Source organism: Hyla sarda, chromosome 4 (genome assembly GCF_029499605.1).
Source record: "Hyla sarda isolate aHylSar1 chromosome 4, aHylSar1.hap1, whole genome shotgun sequence".
Classification (NCBI taxonomy): Eukaryota; Metazoa; Chordata; class Amphibia; order Anura; family Hylidae; genus Hyla; species Hyla sarda.
Window position 1 is genome coordinate 46,175,166 of NC_079192.1, and position 18,794 is coordinate 46,193,959.

General features: G+C 42.8%; 1 protein-coding gene and 1 long non-coding RNA gene across 2 annotated transcripts in view; one reads left to right on the forward strand and one right to left on the reverse strand.

Moving 5' to 3' along the window:
• Positions 1-18,794, forward strand: part of LOC130367855 (uncharacterized) — a 401,538-nt gene that overhangs the window by 280,735 nt on the left and 102,009 nt on the right. Inside the window, exon 4 of the long non-coding RNA XR_008892203.1 lies at positions 7,553-7,651. This is a non-coding gene — a long non-coding RNA (uncharacterized LOC130367855). The remainder of the gene's footprint in view (positions 1-7,552; positions 7,652-18,794) is intronic.
• Positions 3,477-18,794, reverse strand: part of LOC130367851 (adhesion G protein-coupled receptor E1-like) — a 117,796-nt gene continuing 102,478 nt past the window's right edge. The window contains exons 15-18 of the mRNA XM_056570738.1: positions 7,539-7,630; positions 7,163-7,334; positions 5,421-5,513; positions 3,477-3,739 (exon numbers count right to left, since the gene is read on the reverse strand). Of these exons, the coding sequence (XP_056426713.1) occupies positions 3,662-3,739; positions 5,421-5,513; positions 7,163-7,334; positions 7,539-7,630 (435 nt within the window). The 3' untranslated portion in view covers positions 3,477-3,661. The remainder of the gene's footprint in view (positions 3,740-5,420; positions 5,514-7,162; positions 7,335-7,538; positions 7,631-18,794) is intronic.

Genomic DNA, 18,794 nt, shown 5'->3' on the forward strand with positions numbered 1-18,794 from the left:
TGTCCCAGATGTTCTCAATCGGATTCAGGCCTATGGAACGGGCGGGCCAGTCAATAACATCAATGCCTTCCTCTTGCAGGAACTGCTGACACACTCCAGCCACATGAGATCTAGCACTGCCTTGCATTAGGAGGAACCCAGGGCCAACCGCACCAGCATATGGTCTCATAAGGGGTCTCAGGATCTCATCTCGGTACCTAATGGCAGTCACCACAGTAGTAAGGCGATTTCATGAGGAGAGGGTTTGTTACAGTGTTGCCCCTGTAGTAAGGAGATTACATGAGGAGGAGGTTTGTTACAGTGTGTCGCCCCAGTCGGCTACCCCTGGCAAGCACATGGAGGGCTGTTCTGCTCCCCCAAAGAAATCACACCCCACACCATTACTGACCCACCTCCAAACCGGTCATGCTGGAGGATGTTGCAGGCAGCAGAACATTCTCCACGGCGTCTCCAGACTGTCACGTCTGTCACATGTGCTCAGTGTGAACCTGCTTTTATCTGTGAAGGGTGCCAGTGGCGAATTTGCCAATTTTGGTGTTCTCTGGCAAATGCCAAACGTCCTGCACTGTGTTGGGCTGTAAGCACAACCTCCACCTGTGGATGTCGGGCCCTCATACCACCCTAATGGAGTCTGTTTATGACTGTTTGAGTAGACACATGCACATTTGTGGCCTGCTGGAGGTCATTTTGCAGGGCTCTGGCAGTGCTCCTCCTGCTCCTCCTTGCACAAAGGCAGAGTTAGCAGTCCTACTGCTGGGTTGTTGCCCTCCTTCGGCCTCCTCCATGTCTCCTGATGTGCTGGCCTGTCTCCTGGTAGCGCCTCCATGGTCTGGACACTATGCTGACAGACACAGCAAACCTTGTTGCCACAGCTCGCATTGATGTGCCATGCTGGATGAGCTGCACTACCTGAGCCACTTGTGTGGGTTGTAGACTCCATCTCATGCTACCACTAGAGTGAAAGCACCGCCTGCATTCAAAATTGACCAAAACATCAGCCAGGAAGCAAACCAACTGAGAAGTGGTCTGTGGTCACCACTTGTAGAACCACTCCTTTATTGGTGGTGTCTTGCTAATTGCCTATAATTTCCACCTGTTGTCTGTTCCATTTGAACAACAGCATGTGAAATTAATTGTCAATCAGTGTTGCTTCCTGAGTAGACAGTGTGATTTCACACATGTGTGATTGACTTGGAGTTACATTGTGGCCATCACACCCCCTCCCATAGACTTACACTGAGGGGGCATGGCCTGTCTGCATGAGAAAGCATGGCCGATCCACGCAACTAAATGTTCCGAATGCTGGCCAGTGGAGTACCCCTTTAACAAGATGTACATGGTGTACATTGCATAACAATTTGTAATATAAGATTAAACCATTAATGTTGTAGTCCTGGTAAACCCTTTTGAATTAGTCTATTCTTAGGTTATGCAATCAATATCAGATGATGGAAGGTCGGCTGCTGGAACTCCCACTGATCAATTGAGTGCCATGTCCCCTACTTTTAGTAGTTAAAAGTAGACCTGTGTCTATCAAACAGTGAAGGGTTGCATCGCTTGGTAGAATGCCACACCTCTTTCATTTATCTGATCACTGGGGGTGATAGCAGTTAGACCTTCACTGATCTTGACTGCAAAAAGGGGAAACATTACTATCCAAAATTACAAAGATGGGTTCTCTGGGTTCTCCGCTGTTGTCCACCACCCTTGCCACCAAATAAACAAAAAAAAAAAAAAAAAACACATCTGTAGGATTTATAACCGGCCACAGCTTTATTAAATCTCTACATACATAGCAAAAACATTGTGTCTGCTAAATCACCAAGCTGTAGGCATAAAGTTAACAAAAATAAGACTCCTCAGTTCCCTGATCTTGAAATTAATGTCAAAGTAAAGCTGTGACAAGGGAAGTAAATATGTACAGTTTGAAGATGAAGGGTGGGGGATATGTTGACACATCACAACTTCCATTAAGATGGCCAGGACTAGGATGAGTGATACCGAAGCCAGGGCCGGCCCAATAGTGGGTCCCCCTGGGTCCTCGCCCCAGCTGACTATTAACCCTTTAGATTGCTGCTGTTAAAGCTGACAGCGGCATCTAAAGGGAGCTTTAAACCATCCCCGGTGGTCCAGTGGGGTGGATTGCCCCCCCCCCCAGCAGCACGATCGTGGGGAGGCATTCCACTGTAGAGATAGCTGGAGGGCTTACCTCTGCTTCCATTTGGTCCATGGCTCTTCATTTGATAGAGCCTGGCTGCACCAGGCTCTACCAAATGATTGCAGAGCAAACGGATCAATAAAGTTGAATGGAACTTCATTGATCTTTATGAGGAATCTAATAATTCTTCCTAAAAGTCCCCTAAGGGACCAATAAAGTGTACAAAAAGTTTAATAAAGTTTAAAGAAAAAACAGCACACAATAACCCTTTCCATATTAAAAGATTAAATCACCCCCTTTTCCCATATAAAAAACATGTAAACATAATAAAAATAAACATATTAGGTATCGCCGCGTGCGTAATTGTCCAAACAATTAAAATATAACATTACTAAGGTAAATGGTGTAAATGTAAAAAATATACACAACCCCAGAATTGCGATTTTTAATCATGTCCTCCTGATTTGCCATGGCAGCATTTCACTCCTGGACAGCAGCACAATGTCTTGGGCCGGCCCTGACTGAAGCTGCAGAAATTGCCCACCCATTTATTTCCCCTTTAATTAGGAGACCAGTGCAAAACATAATAGTGGAAACATTTACATTTGACCCCAAACTGAACCCTGGCATGGAGGTTTCCAGCAGTCATGATCCACCTGACCTCCATAAAGATTCCATGTGTGCCACTGATACTGACAGTCTCTGATACGTGGCTCCCGATCTCCCTCCTAGCCTACAGCCTGTCTCCCCTCTCATTTCCAGTCCCCAACATGCTTTCATTTTCATTCCTGGCCCACTGCATGCTTCCCATCTCAAATCGTAATCTCAGCAAATTTCCCCTCTCATCCCTGGTCCTCAGCAAGGCTTCCCATCTCATTCTTGTCCTTTGGCATGGATCTTCGCTCATTTGTGATCCCAGCATGGCCACATCTTTTTTTCCAGGACTCCTGGTATGACTTTCCTTCTCATTCCTGTCCGCCAGCATGGCTGCTGTCCCCGTTGTGGCCTGCCTCTTCCTGCCTCCTATCCAATCACACTTGCTGATGCTGTTAACACTCCCCCCTTGCTAGATCCAGTGATGTGAAACAATACTACTAGCAACTCTCCCTTGATGTCAATTTCAAGCCTCCTTATACTGCGTCTGTTTGGCGATGCAGCACAGTGTTGATCTACAACCAGATGATTCAGAGTGCATCTAAGTCTAATTTGGAGAGTCTATTCAGAGGGGTTCTAGCTGAAAAGGTTGCTCAAAACAGTGGTCTTTGGTTGGATAAGGAAGTGTTCTACTTATAGAGCAGCATAGACTATAATAAAAAAAAAATCGGTGGGTGTGGTCTTCTCAAGAGGTTTCACTGTATAGATTGCTTTTATTATACAATATTAGAAAAACATTGTGAGGGCATGTAAAAAATAAAACTGTCATAGAAAGAGATAACGGTTGATAGGTACAGATCAAATGCTGTCTTCACTTCACAGCAGCTTCTCCTCCCTCATCCATCCAAGCTATTGCCAATTCACTTTACTCTCAGCCTCAGAGCTCTGTTCACAGATCGCAGGTTTAGTAATTTCAGTTAAATTTATCTGGGGAGGTAAAAAAAAAAAAAGAGATTTAGGGGGGATTTATCAAGGGTGGTAGACATTTTAGTTAGGGATGTCCCGTACCGAGTACGAGTACCAATACTTTAATTCTAGTACTCGGCGATACCAAGTACAAGTACTTTTATTTTAAAGGGAATCTGACACCAGGGTGACCTGGTTTCTGGCGCTGCTTAACGTGCTGATATGTGGGTTATTGTTGTGTACAATGGAGGCGGCTGCTGTAATATGAGCCAAGATCTCTCTTCTCCATTGGACAGAACAGGGAATTTGCATTGGCGGCGAGACCGATGTCTCCGGAGCAATTGTGCTGACGTTCACATGGTGAGCAGCAGTAGAAATCGGGTCACTTGCACTATCTACATATAAATTCAAGTTAGTGCAGGTGACTCTGCTGTAAGATTGTCTTTAATAGTACGTAGTATCCCCTTGTAGGTAGTATAAATAGTTGCAGACATTAGTAGCAGCCTCCCTGTAGACCACAGCCCCCCTTGTAGACAGCGCTGCCCCCTTGTAGACAGCACCCCCTCTTGTCCCACTTGTAGACAGTGCCCCCCGTGTCCCCCATGTAGACAACAGGCCCCCCCTGTAGACAGTGCTCCCTCTTGTCCCCTTACAAACAGCAGGCCCCCCCTTGTAGACAGCAGGCCCCGCCACTTTGTAGACAGCGCTCCCTCTTGTTCCCCTTGTAGACAGTAGGGTCCCCCTTGTAGGGAGCAGACCCCATCCCCTTATAGACAGCAGCCCCCCCCCCCTATATAGACAGAAGGCCCCCCACCTAAATAGACAGCAGCCCACCTTATATAGACAGCAAACCTCCCCTTATATAGACAGCAGGCCCCCCTCTTATAGACAGCAGCCCCCCCCTTATAGACAGCAGCCCCCCCTCTTATAGACAGCAGGCCCCCCTCTTATAGACAGCAGGCCCGCCTCTTATAGCCTGCAGCCCCCCCCCCCTTATAGACAGCACTCACCTGCGGCTGTGCTCGGATGTTGCCGCTCCGCTGTCCCGTTCTCCCGATCGCATCATGGCGTCCTATGGAGGAGCATGTGACATCCACGTCACTCTGCTTCCTCCGTAGTGTTACGCTGGGCGCAGGGAAGGAGTGATGTGTGTGTCACATGCTCCTCCATAGGACGCCATGATGCGATCGGGAGAACTGGACAGCGGAGCGGGGCAGCACAGCAGCAGGTATCGGACATGGTATCGGTGACATGAAAAGAGTCCCCGATACCATGCAAATTCCGAGTATCGGCCCGATACCGATACTAGTATCGGTATTGGGACATCCCTAATTTCAATGCATCACTTTGTATGGTTCCTCTTCTTTGACTTTTTCTGCTACTTTTTAACCCATTGCGAGAATATATGTGCAACTATTTCTGTCCACAATTAGTTTTGCAAAGCCAGATCAGGGCTGTTGTAGATTTGAAACAAATTGAGGGCTCAAAAGTCGCATTTGGTAAATTCATAACCACCGCAGAAAAACAACAAATTTTACACAATCATGAGTCCTCTACTTGAACAGTGACAAAAAAGTGATAAAAAAAAGTAACTGTGCCAAATTTAGAGCAAAAATATAGTCTACATAAATTTATAAATTCCCCCTTCTTAGACTGCAGAATAGATCTGGGTGGGAAAGTAAATGTTGTCATAGACATTTACCGTTCTACTGCCGGTGTGAGGGGTGGCCTCATCCGATGACTGTTTGTCACGTTTCCAAGCTTTGCGGAACAGTTTTCTGTATTCTTGTCTCACCTGTAAAGTACAAAAGTGCAATAGGTGGATTATTTTTTAGTCTTTAACAAGTCTTCTCAGCCTCCTTGTATTATATGCTTTGCAAAGAGTATGGCCGTGTTTATGCTGTCTAAGAATATAGAAAAAAGAGGAACATGAGAATAGTGCTAACTTGTTCAGAATAACTGTATAGGCATATAGAGGTGGATAGCAAAAGTGGGGTCTGATGGGGAGTGGTCTAAACAGTGGTGAACAGCGGTGAGAACTTCAGGGAATCACTCGAAACAAGAATGCATAAAAATGATGCTGAATGTGAATGAGACCACCATTTACCGGATTTATTACAGTGAAATAATAAAATGTTGATTATGGACAACACATTTCAGAAAGTCTTCCTCTCTTTGGCACGTCCAGACAAAAGAGAGGAGGACGTCTGGAAGCACGTTGTCTTTTACTTTATTTACTGTACTAAATCCCATAAACGGTGATGTCATTTGCTGGTTAGCGTCATTTTATGCATCCTTGTTTCGAGTGATTCCCTGGAGTATTCTGTTTTTTACATGCTTTCTTTATGCTGTAAAGCGTAACTCCGATGATGCTCTGATGGCAGGATTTCTGTTTAATTTTCCCTACATCTTTCTAGCTGAAGATTTGCCATAGACTACAGTGATCAGGATATGGATTTGTCTGAAGTCACATGCAAGTCTATTGGCTTCCGGGCAAGCCTGTATCCTGATTGTTGTAGTCTCGGGCCAGTATAAGTGCTAAGACCTTCACTGACGATCATTATAAGTCTATGGGGCCACGGGACAGAGATTGCTGCGAGCCAAAGAGTGAAGCATGTAGCTATACATGTCTCCCCACTCATTCTCCTGATTGGTGGGGCTGTCAGCACTGAGACTCTATCTGATCCCAACTTTTGACAGGTCTCTGTGGCAAAACAATACAAGCAGATTACGTTTATAGGGGGCGCTCCAACAGTCTGCTGTTATAGGGGGAAGTCAAGAATACACAGCCAGACTTTTGTCATAGTTGGGAGAGGAGACTGGGTACATTACACCACCACAGTCCTGCTATACGTCTTTGACAAGCTATATATATATTTACCGTATATATATATATATATATATATATATGGGACGGTCCAAGCTATTTGACCGCCGGCGGAGACAAATTTGCGACCTAAGTGCCTCACTATCTCATAGTTTCACATTTGCATCTATTACACCATAGCTGTATAGCTCTCCATGTTTTATCTGCATATTCATGTTTCACCTATATCCTTGGCTGGCAGTGTGCTGCTGCATTCTTCTGTTGCTGTATATCTAGCCTAGTAGCGTGCACCTGCAGGCCAGGTCCATATAATAGTTTGGTATCAACTAAAGTGCTGGCTGACTTATTCTTTGCTTGAAAAAGGCTCCAGGAGGAGCTGAAACGTTGTAATGCTGACATGAGATATTAAATCACTTTTTTGTTGGAGTGCTGCGTCTGTATCTGGTTCTTATCTTGGATGGACTCTGATCAAGTCCTTTGGGACGCTGGCACCAATTTTCTGGTTGGAATGGATAAGTAGTGGTGCTTTATTTTGGGATTATATATATATTTATATATATATATATATATATATATATATATATATATAAAATAAACTTTCACAAATAAAAATTTACCTGGTTGTTGAAAATACAATGTACAAGGAAGATGTAGACACCCTGTAGACTATTACATATTATGAAAATATAAGCTATAACCAGGGAACCACTTCCATGGAACTGGAAGAAACCAATACCCCAAGTACAGCCAAGAATAAATAATTGAGCCAAGGCTTTGAATGTCAGTATCCTAAAGCGGAGAAACAGAAAAAAATATATATGAAGTGAATGGAAACTAGGAAACTATAAACAAATTACATTTAGCTTAGAGCTTTATGTAACTTATTTACCCTGTTCCTTACTTATGTTTTTTTTTTTTTAATATTTGACTACGCTAAGATATTCACTACACGTATCATGCACTGATCCTCCAACCACTGTCATTCATACTTACCTATTATTTTTCAGGGTGGATACATTTGTGTTCAGATTTGCAAGCTTGATCCTGAGGAGTAGAACAGTAAAGACTAAGAGTGTTGTGTTTGTCTAGGAGGAAAGAGAGACAAGGTAAAATGTTTGGAAATGTATATATGCAAATGGCGCTGGCTTATTTGTTTATTTTGGAGACAGATTGAACCGGGCTGTCTGACGCTCTTTACTCCTACACCTTTTCTACATAAGTATACAATAAATATACATAACTGGATTATTGTTATTATAATAGGAACTGTATAAGGCTCGGGCTTCAGAGCAGTCTGGTCCCTTGACATGAAAAGTGTTGGACTGTTGGATTTTTGGTCACAGGTTGCAAGTCACATGCAGCCATTCTAGGCTGACTTCTATGTAAGCTGCAGGGTGTTCTGTTTGCGACTTCTCTGTAATTTACTTTTTTACCTATTTTTATTTTTTTAACAACCAAACTGTGGCTCTAAAGCTATGTGCACACCTTATTTTGAGTCAAATTTTCACCAATATTTTGGCAAGAACACAGACGGGCCAAAATCCCACCGGAGTAATGCATGCCACTAGTTTCTCCATACAGGAGGAGTCTTTAAGCTGTTGTTACCAACAAAGGCTTTTATACAAAGTATTAAATAAATATCTGTAAAAATATTTTTTCTTTTTGTCATTTTACATTATTACACATAACTTAACAGTTTCACAGTGACATATACTTTTTCATCTTACTGTGAAAAAAAGAGACTCCTCCCCAAAGGACTAAGGATCAAGAGTCCAGTTGCATCAACTCGTAACTTTCAGTATACCCAAACCTCTGCAAACACACCAGCAAAAAACTTAGAAACCATCTTATCCACCTACTGTACTAAAAAAAAAAAAAAAAAGAAGAAACACAAGACATTCAAAATATAAAACAATCCCTACTTCAGAATCTACTGGAAAATAATGGCTAAACAAGTGGAAAAAGAAATGCAATACTTCCACGCAAAACAACAAAGAGATCTTTTCATGAAGAAAAATAAGAAACTGAGCAAATTTTCCCAAAATTTCAACAAGCACCAAGGAGAGAGGGAAACCAGGATCACTACAAACAATAGAATACCCTAAACAGCCAATGGTCTCACTTCTACGCCTGGTTATAATAAAGAAAACCCAGGATTCATAAATACAAAGATGGAATTGATGCCTGCTCTCTTTATTCACTCCTCCCAAACCTACAACCGAAAGTACAGCCCTCAAATCTTTACTAAACTTATATGGGGAGCTTTAGCAATACCTGTCCAGAGGAAAAGTTCCTAAGTTGCCCATAGCAACCAATCAGATCACTTCTTTCATTTTCAGAGCCCTTTTTAAAAAAAAATGAAAGAAGCGATCTGATTGGTTGCTATGGGCAACTCAGCAACCTGTCCTGTGGACAGGTTTTGATAAATCTCCCCCATAAAATTCATCCTCACACACAACTACTTCATCTTCCACAGTGACATATATCTACAGATGATGGGCACCGCAATGGGGACCAGGAAAGCACCACAATATGCCAATCTATTCATGGCAGACCTAGAACAGCAATTTCTAGATACATAAAGTCACAAAATTTCACAACCCTCTAGATACTACTAATGCATTGATTATTTTTTCATTATTTAGACTCAAGGAAAAGAAAACAATTCAGAACGTTTTATAATGCCATTAACACATTTAATTTGTCTAGCAAGCTCAAAATAGACTTCTGTAGTGAAAGTGTGACCTTCCTAGCCAATAAACAAGGACACACTACAGAAATCTGTATACAGAAAACCCACACACCAATTGACATATTTACACAAATCAAGTTTCCATCCTTCCTTACACTAATAAAAGGCATCATATAAAGCCAAACCACTATTGTTTACATTAACCACAGCAGTGAAACCACATTGTGATCCATAGGTGCAGGTCCTCCACTCCAACTTAGCTGCACAACTGCACTTGGGGTTGAGCACCTTGTATCACCTTAGATCACGTCAATGTAATTGTTTGTTTAAAGTTAGTCATGTTGTACGCATCCACATCCACATTTATCAGGTGTCAGGATGCCACTGTGGTACTTGTGACCGCCAGCAGCCATCCTCCATTGTATGCAATTTTTGCTGGGGATCGCCCTTAGCAACTGTTTCCAAGTGCAGGACCTCTGCCCCAGCAAAGGTGCACAACTGCACTTGGGGTTGAGTTTCCTGCTATAACCATGTTCATGCAAATATAAGCCGACATGTCTTTGCTTAAGGCTTATACTAATGCACCCTTTTATCTTGCTGGGTAGTGTGGTAGGCCTCAGGGGTAGGGGTAGTGTAGTCAGGGTGTTGCTTCAGTATATCAAGGGTTAAGGTTAACCCTGTTGTTCGTGACGCCAGGCTAGGGCTAGTATGCTGAGGTAATTCTCCGGCCTATCGCCGCCCTTCCCAGTAATGATAGGTGCATGCATAAAATGACTGAAGGTCCACAAGGTAGTTGAACTTGAACTTGGATAAACTTTACTTAAAGACTTGCGGTACATTCAATGAACAGTAACAGTCTCATTAATACAGTCTCCATACACTTCAGTGACTGACAGTTGTTGCGGACCTTGACTTTTGATATAAGTCTCAGAATTTAGGGTAATTTGCGAAGATCCGTCCGGATTTAGGGGTTAGATATGGTCCAGTGATCTTGCAGAGTGCTTAGGGCTTGATTACATTCACAGTTTTTTAAAGATCAGCCGTCGCCACAAGGCTCGGGCCTAACTCACTGATGACAGCAGCACAGATCCTTCCCTGTCAACAGCCCACGAGGAAAAGACAGAGAGTAATGGCCACCGCTCCCTTATATGGGCAGGGCCGTTTTGGATTGGTCCAAGTCAGCTGTCTCTCACCGTTACATAGCCTGATGGGTAAACACCTGACTTCCTCCAAAGGTCCTTGAACTACAAATCATAGAGTCTTTGGAACGCATCACGTGACCCGCAGGTCCTGCGACGCCAACTAGGTAAGTACACTTACTATATAAATATATACACATTAAATTTAAATAATTTTAATTACAAAAGGGGTGACAAGGGGCTAGATAAGGATGAGGACCCCACCTACACCTAGGGACTCTGACTTTGGGTACCTCACCACAAGGCAACGGATGCAATCCGGTGCCGGGAAACCACAGTAGCATTAGGGTTTCACCTGTGAGGCCTGCTCCCTCCCATTGTATGTGTGCCTAGTCCACACTGGAGGTAACTGAGGAGCAATCTGCAAGTCGGACCTGTGGCTGCCGTAATTTGGTTCCTGGCTTTATTTATCTGGCCAGGTAGGTTAGCTGATAGGTCCCGCACCATTTGAGAAACCTTGGCGTGGTGTGCGGGCTCAAGTGTGTCCTTCACATAAGGATATAGTGGCTAATGTCTAAATTTTACATCAGTTTTGAGGGTTAGGTAATGTCATTGTTTACATTAACCACAGCAGTGAAACCACATTGTGATCCATAGGTGTAGGTCCTCCACTCCAACTTAGGTGCACAAATGCACTTGGGGTTGAGCACCTTGTATCACCTTAGATCACGTCAATGTAATTGTTTGTTTAAAGTTAGTCATGGTTAACGCATCCACATACACGTTTATCAGGTGTCAGGATGCCACTGTGGTAATTGTGACCGTCTGCAGGCATCCTCCATTGTATGCAATTTTTGCTGGGGATCGCCCTTAGCAACGGTTTCCAAGTGCAGGACCTCTGCCCCAGCAAAGGTGCACAACTGCACTTGGGGTTGAGTTTCCTGCTATAACCATGTTCATGCAAATATAAGCCGACATGTCTTTACTTAACCTCTTAAGGACCAAGGACGTATGAGTACGTCCTTGGTCCCCCCCCCCCCCGGGATATAACACGGGGTCATGTCACGGCATGCCCAGCATCATAGTGAAGCCGGGACCCGCCGCTACTAGCGCGCCGCACTGATCGCGGTGCTGTGCGCTATTAACCCTTTAGCCATGCACTCAAAGCTGAGCCACGCGGCTAAAAGTGAAAGTAAAAAGTGCCGGTTAGCTCAGTGGGCTGTTCGGGATAGCCGCGGAGAATATGGCGAATTCGAATATTGCCTATGCCGCTCAACACTAGTCATAGCGGGTCGGACCCGTGGCTAATGGCGCGCAGCACTGATCGCGGTGCCGCGCACTATTAACCCTTTAGACGCGGCTTTCAAAGTTGAACGCCGCGTCTAAAGTGAAAGTAAAACCATGCCGGTTAGCTCAGTATGCTGTTCGGGATCGCCACGATGAATTCCCGGCATCCCGAACAGCTTACAGGACAGCCGGAGGGTCCCTACCTGCCTCCTCGCTGTCCGATCGCCGAATGACTGCTCAGTGTCTGAGATCCAGGCATGAGCAGTCAAGCGGCAGAATCATCGATCAATGGTTTCCTATGAGAAACCAGTGATCAATGTAAAAGATCAGTGTGTGCAGTGTTATAGGTCCCTATGGGAGCTATAACACTGCAAAAAAATTTTGAAAAAAAGTGAATAAAGCTCATTTAACCTCTCCCCTATTAAAAGTTTGAATCACCCCCCTTTTCCCATAAAAAAAAAAAAACACAGTGTAAATAAAAATAAACATATATGGTATCGCCGCGTGCGGAAATGTCCGAATTATAAAAATATATCGTTAATTAAACCGCACGGTCAATGGCGTACGCGCAAAAACAATTCAAAAGTCCATGATAGTGCATTTTTGGTCATTTTTTATTTCATGAAAAAATGAATAAAAAGTCCTATAAGTCCTATCAATGCAAAAATGGTACCGTTAAAAACTTCAGATCACGGCGCAAAAAATGAGCCCTCATACCCCCCCCATACGTGGAAAAATAAAAAAGTTATAGTGGTCAGAAGATGACAATTTTAAACGTATAAATTTTCCTGCATGAAGTTATGATTTTTTCCAGAAGTACGAAAAAATCAAACCTATATAAGTAGGGTATCATTTTAATTGTATGAACCTACAGAATAAAGATAAGGTGTCATTTTTACCGAAAAATGTACTACGTAGAAACGGAAGCCCCCAAAAGTTACAAAAAGGCGTTTTTTTTTTTCAATTTTTTCTCACAATGATTTTTTTTCCGTTTCACCGTAGATTTTTGGGCAAAATGATTGATGTCATTACAAAGTAGAATTGGTGGCGCAAAAAATAAGAAATCATATGGATTTTTTGGTGCAAAATTGAAAGAGTTATGATTTTTTAAAGGCAAGGAGCAAAAAGCGAAGGTGCAAAAACTGAAAAACCCCCGGTCCTTAAGGGGTTAAGGCTTATACTAATGTACCCTTTTATCTTGCTGGGTAGCATTAGGGTTTTACCTGTGAGGCCGGCTATAAATTAACCAACCAGGGTGGGGCTCGTAGCTTGTCTCCTCCCTCCCATTGTATGTGTGCCTAGTCCACACTGGAGGTAACTGAGGAGCAATCTGCAAGTCGGACCTTTGGGTGCCGTAATTTGGTTCCTGGTTTTATTTATCTGGCCAGGTAGGTTAGCTGATAGGTCCCGCACCATTTGAGAAACCTTGGCTTGATGTGCGGGCTCAAGTGTGTCCTTCATATAAGGATATACTGGCTAATGTCTCAATCAGTCTTTACATCAGTTTTGAGGGTTAGCTAATGTCATTGTTTACATTAACCACAGCAGTGAAACCATATTGTGATCCATAGGTGCAGTTCCTCCACTCCAACGTGGGTGCACAACTGCACTTGGGGTTGAGCACCTTGTATCACCTTAGATCACGTCAATGTAAGTGTTTATTCAAACTGCCAGGTACCAGCGCATTTGCTCCAGCAATGATGACAGAGACATCTACAAATAGTATCCGAGAAATTCTAGCAAAAAGGGTACACACCAAGAACCATCTATAAGAAAATACACTCCACTCTTTAAACACCAAATGAATACCTGCTACAATACAAACCTCATCATGCATACCACTGGTACCCACCTACAATCCTGTTCTTGGAGAAACACGCAAAATCATCAAGGACCTGCAGCCAACATGAGCAGAAGACGTGTTGCTAGAACAACTTCCCCCTGAACCTCCCATCTTGGTCTTCAGAAAACCACACAACTTTAAAAAAAAAAAGCTAGTTAACAGGAAACTACCCACAGGAACAACACACACAGATAATGGGGCCAAACAATTCCCAAAACCTTGCTGTAAACTCTGCCAACACACCATCCACAACAACAGGACATACAAAATGAAAAGACTATACTCCTACACATCTCAAAATCTGGTATACTTGATGCTATGTGAAATAAGATGTTACATTGGTGAAATCAGCCAGAAACTCAATGAAACTATAATTCTACATAGATTTTCCATTAACCACCATAAAGAGAATGACTATTGCACCCCAGTAGGACACCACTTTACCCAAATAGATGACTGCATACATGACCGTAAAATCAAGATACTAAGAGGAAACTTCAAAAACACTCAAGAAAGAAAGACATTTAAGGATTACAGAAACAGAGGATTTAATGTATAGTTGAGCATATATATATATATATATATATATATATATATATATATATATATTGCAGTTAAAACTGGCTTTTAATTAGAAAACTAGTAAAAACACTTTTCACTGAACGCTGTTGAGAAAACTAGATTTTACTGCTTTCCCTAGTTAAAACCAGGTTTTTACCGAACACCTTCATTCAAACTAGAATGTTACTACTAATATAAAAAACGAATGTTGTATCCTATACATTATTCTGAATATTGTTGTAACCTCAACAAATGCTGCATCATAGAAATGTCTTTCATTTCTATTTAAGTTTTAATTGCTTTTAACTGATTTGTTTCAGTTAAACAGGTTTGCCTAGTTAAAACTAGTTTTAACCTCTTAAGGACCCATGATGTACCAGTACCTCATGAGTCCGCTCCCGATCTATAACGCTGGGCCATGGCGTGGCCCCGCATCATAGCTACTGTTGCTTGCGAATATTCGCAATTCGAATTTTAATCTCGAATTCGCGAATATTGCGAATATAGCACTATAAATTTGTAATTACGAATATTCATTTTTTTTTGCATATGCAAAATTGTATGCATATGTGCGCATATTCGCGAATATTGAGTCCTCCCTTATTTAATGGTATAGGGAACTGTGACTAGTGCATTAACTCTGTGATTTTTTGCCCATTGAAACCAATTGGCCCATTGTGGTCTATGGGGACCTCACGGCATGTAATACAGTAAGCTAAGCAGGACCGTCTTGGTAACACAGTGGATGGGAGACCACCACGGGTTTGAGTGTTACAGTGTTGTGGTTTAGCTTTACTTTCCTAGAAACGCTGCTGATTGCTTCTTTCATTTTTCACAAGGCCTCTGCAAAATGAAGGAAGCAATCTGATTGGTTGCTATGGGCAACTCAGAAACTTTTCCTGGAAAAGTTTCTGAGTTGCCCATAGCAACCAGATTGCTTCCTTCATTTTTCAGAGACCTTTTCAAAAATGAAGGAAGCAATGTAATTGGTTGCTATGGGCAACTGCACAACTCTTCCTCTACACTGGTTTTGATGAATCTCCCCCATAGACCACAATTGACCTATTGGTTTCAATGGGCAAAAAATCACAGAGTTAATGCACCAGTCACAGTTCCCTATACCATTAAAGAAGGGAGGGCTCAATATTCGCGAATATGCGCATATATTTTCGCATATACGAATAAACCACATATAACGAGTATGCGAATTTCATCCATATATTCATCCATATATTCGCGAAATATCGCGAATTCGAATATGGCCTATGCCGCTCAACACTAGTCATAGCGGGTCGGACCCGTGACTAATAGCGTGCAGCACTGATCGCGGTGCCGCGCGCTATTAACCCTTTAGACGCGGCTTTCAAAGTTGAACGCCACGTCTAAAGTGAAAGTAAAACCATGCCGGTTAGCTCAGTATGCTGTTCGGGATCGCCGCGGGGAAATCTCAGCATCCTGAACAGCTTACATGACAGCCGGAGGATCCCTACCTGCCTCCATGCTGTCCGATCGCCAATTGACTGCTCAGTGCCTGAGATCCAGGCATGAGCAGTCAAGCGGCAGAATCATTGATCAGTGGTTTCTTATGAGAAACCACTGATCAATGTAAAAGATCAGTGTATGAAGTGTTATAGCCCCCTATGGGAGCTAGAACATTGCAAAAAAAAAAAAGTGAATAAAGATCATTAAACCCCTTCCCTAATAAAAGTTTGAATCACCCCCCTTTTCCCAGAAAAAAACAAACTGTGTAAATAAATATAAAAATAAACATATGTGGTATCGCCGCGTGCGGAAATGTCCGAATTATAAAAATATATCGTTAATTAAAACGCACGGTCAATGGAGTACACGCAAAAAAATCCCAAAGTCCAAAATAGTGCATTTTTGGTCACTTTTTATATCATGAAAAAATGAATAAAAAACTCATTTTTTACACTTTTTTTTTTTTTTTTTAAGTTCCCATAGGGGGCAATCTTTTGATTGCATACACTGTTCAATTCTGAGTTTTGGCTCAGCATTGATCAGTTTTATCAGTGCTCTGCTGCTCTAGCCTGCCATGACTGGCTGGAGACATAAGACCACCGATCAGACGGCGAGGGAACAGGTAAGGGCCCTCCTGCCATCCACTCAGCTGATCGGGACCTGCAATTTATCAGCAGATGTCCTGATCAGCTCTGCTGAGCTACCGGCACCTATAGATTTGATTGCGGTGTCTAAAGGGTTAATGCCGGGCATTGGCCCAATCGACAGTGTCTGGCATTAACCGTGGATCTTGGCTGCTGACAGCAACCGGGACCTCAGCTCATGAGCATGCTTCAAACTTTGGTACCGGGAACAAGAACGCCCTTCGTCCTTAACAGGTTAAAAATCCTACATTTTTCCCTGATGATATATAATTCAACATTACAGCTATATGCATCCTGATACTGATTATATCCATTTGTAATCATATGTAAAATATCACGCACAAAGGGTTTGGAGTCTTGTTGCTACCTCTAATCATATGCATAGCTATCTGTCAATGGATGATACCAAGATTTTTTTTTTCTTTGAAATGTTAGAAAATGTTGTATGAAACCCCAATAGCACCGTGTCCGAAGAAAGTGTATAGTAAGCAAAGTCAATAAGAAGATATATAATTCCCTGTACATTTTGGTCCATTCGGATTTTTGGAGGAATGAACATTAGACATAAATAAATGCATGATGAAAAGAAACAAATGTGGAATGAAGGAAAGATATAATACATAATAGATGAAGATGGCAAAACTGATTAATCCTATTTAAAATGGTAGAAGTCGATAAATTACACAAATCCTTGGTAAACATGGGAGAAGAATAACACAAATATGTAAGTAGTAAATCTGTGCTGATACCTAAAGTAACCCTTGGACACACGTGACTCCTATCATACTGTATCATCTATCTAATTCCACCTGAACCAAATACGTTTATCTTGGTCTCATCGGACCACAGGCCATGGTTCCAGTAATCCATGTTTATAGTCTGCGTGTCTTCATCAAACTTTTTGTAGGCTTTCATGTTCATCATCTCTAGAAGAGGCTTCCTTCTGGGTTGACAGCCATGCAGACCAATTTGATGCTGTGTGCAGCGTATTGTCTGAGCACTGACATGCTGATTTCCCCACCCCTGCAACCTCTGTAGCAATGCTGGTAGCACTTATATGTCTGTTTCCCAAAGACAACCTTTGGAAATGATGCTGAGCATGTTCACTCAACCATGTCAGGCCTGTTCTGAACTAAATCTTTTCTTTGAAATTGCTGTATGTGTAACGCTCACGGTAGTAGTAGTAGCGCTGTTAGATGTGGATCTTCCAACCTGTGTGGCCGATGACTTGGGCCGTATCAGGAAGCAGAGTCTAAGGTGCCGCTGGTCTTCATCAGAGCCCGCCGCAAGGCAGGATGGGCTTGCTGCGGCAGGCGACACCCAGGTTGCTACCCCCGATACGACTCAACCACACAGGTAACTGGGCAAGACGAGATATTGAAGGATGAGGCACAGACGTAGTCAGACTAAGCAGAAGGTCAGGTCAGGTGGCAAAGGTGCATAGTCAAATAACGTAGCTGAAGTGTCAAAATATACGGGCAAGGCAAACAGACAATAGAAATGCTTAGGTTCATATGCGGGCAAGTCTCGCGATGCAAATCCCAGCCCCGCCGGCTGCAGCAGGAGACTGTTCCATAGCGGAGGCAGGCGAGAAGAGGGGAGGTAAGCGCTCACGGTCAGAGTGCCAAACCAGAGCGCTCACTGTAACAGAATGGTCATGCTAAGTTTCTATCTTTTTTTTACATTCTCAGAGAGTTATTTCCATGTTGCACCCTGTTGAACTTCCAGTGTCCAGTATTACAAAGTGTGAATACGATAACACCAAAGTTATGACACCATCTCCCCATTCACACCTATTACCTTTTTACATGATACAGGGGAGGGAAAATGGCTAATTGGGACCAATTTAGACATTTCCACTTAGGGGTGTGCTCACATTTGTGGCCAAGGTTGAGTTATTTTGAGAGGACACAACATTAAACCCTGTTATACAGGCTGCGCACTCACTACGTTACATTGTAGCAGAGTGTAATGTCAGACTGGCGTCACATGATATACAAAACATAGATAATGTATAACTTGTGTATAACATTTTTCAGCAGATTTCTGTTCTGTGGGCTTCTTATATAATTTTAAGTTCTCCTAGAACTGGTGGGGGGAGTCTTAGTGTGTGTTTTGTTTGCCATAAACTGCACACATGTACAGGATGGGAGCCTGCACTTCTATGTGTCTGTAGACAGCCTTAACAGCTGCAGCAGCATGAAGGACAGATAGAGCAGCAGTGAGCAGTAAACTTTGGTTCACTTTGCAGTTTCACTGCAGCTTGTGTGTGTTCCCAGACACTCATCCTCCCATTTTTCCCCTCACCCTTCCATAGACTTTTATAGCTTGTATTTTTCACTAAGTGAGCTGCTGGACAAACACAGGACAAATTGAGTGGATAACATTTGATAGGTTGGGGGCGGGGTCTGAGAGAAGCTTGATACCATGAGAAAGAAGCATTTTTTTGTGTAATAAGATAAATTGCAAAACTTAACCTTGATCCAGCGACACAACTGAGTTATTCAGCCCAAAGCCTGCAAATAGAGGAGCCGAGCTAATATAATCTGCGGGGTAATCATCAGCCATTGTTCCCCTGTTAAAACTTTTATGCAAGTACTA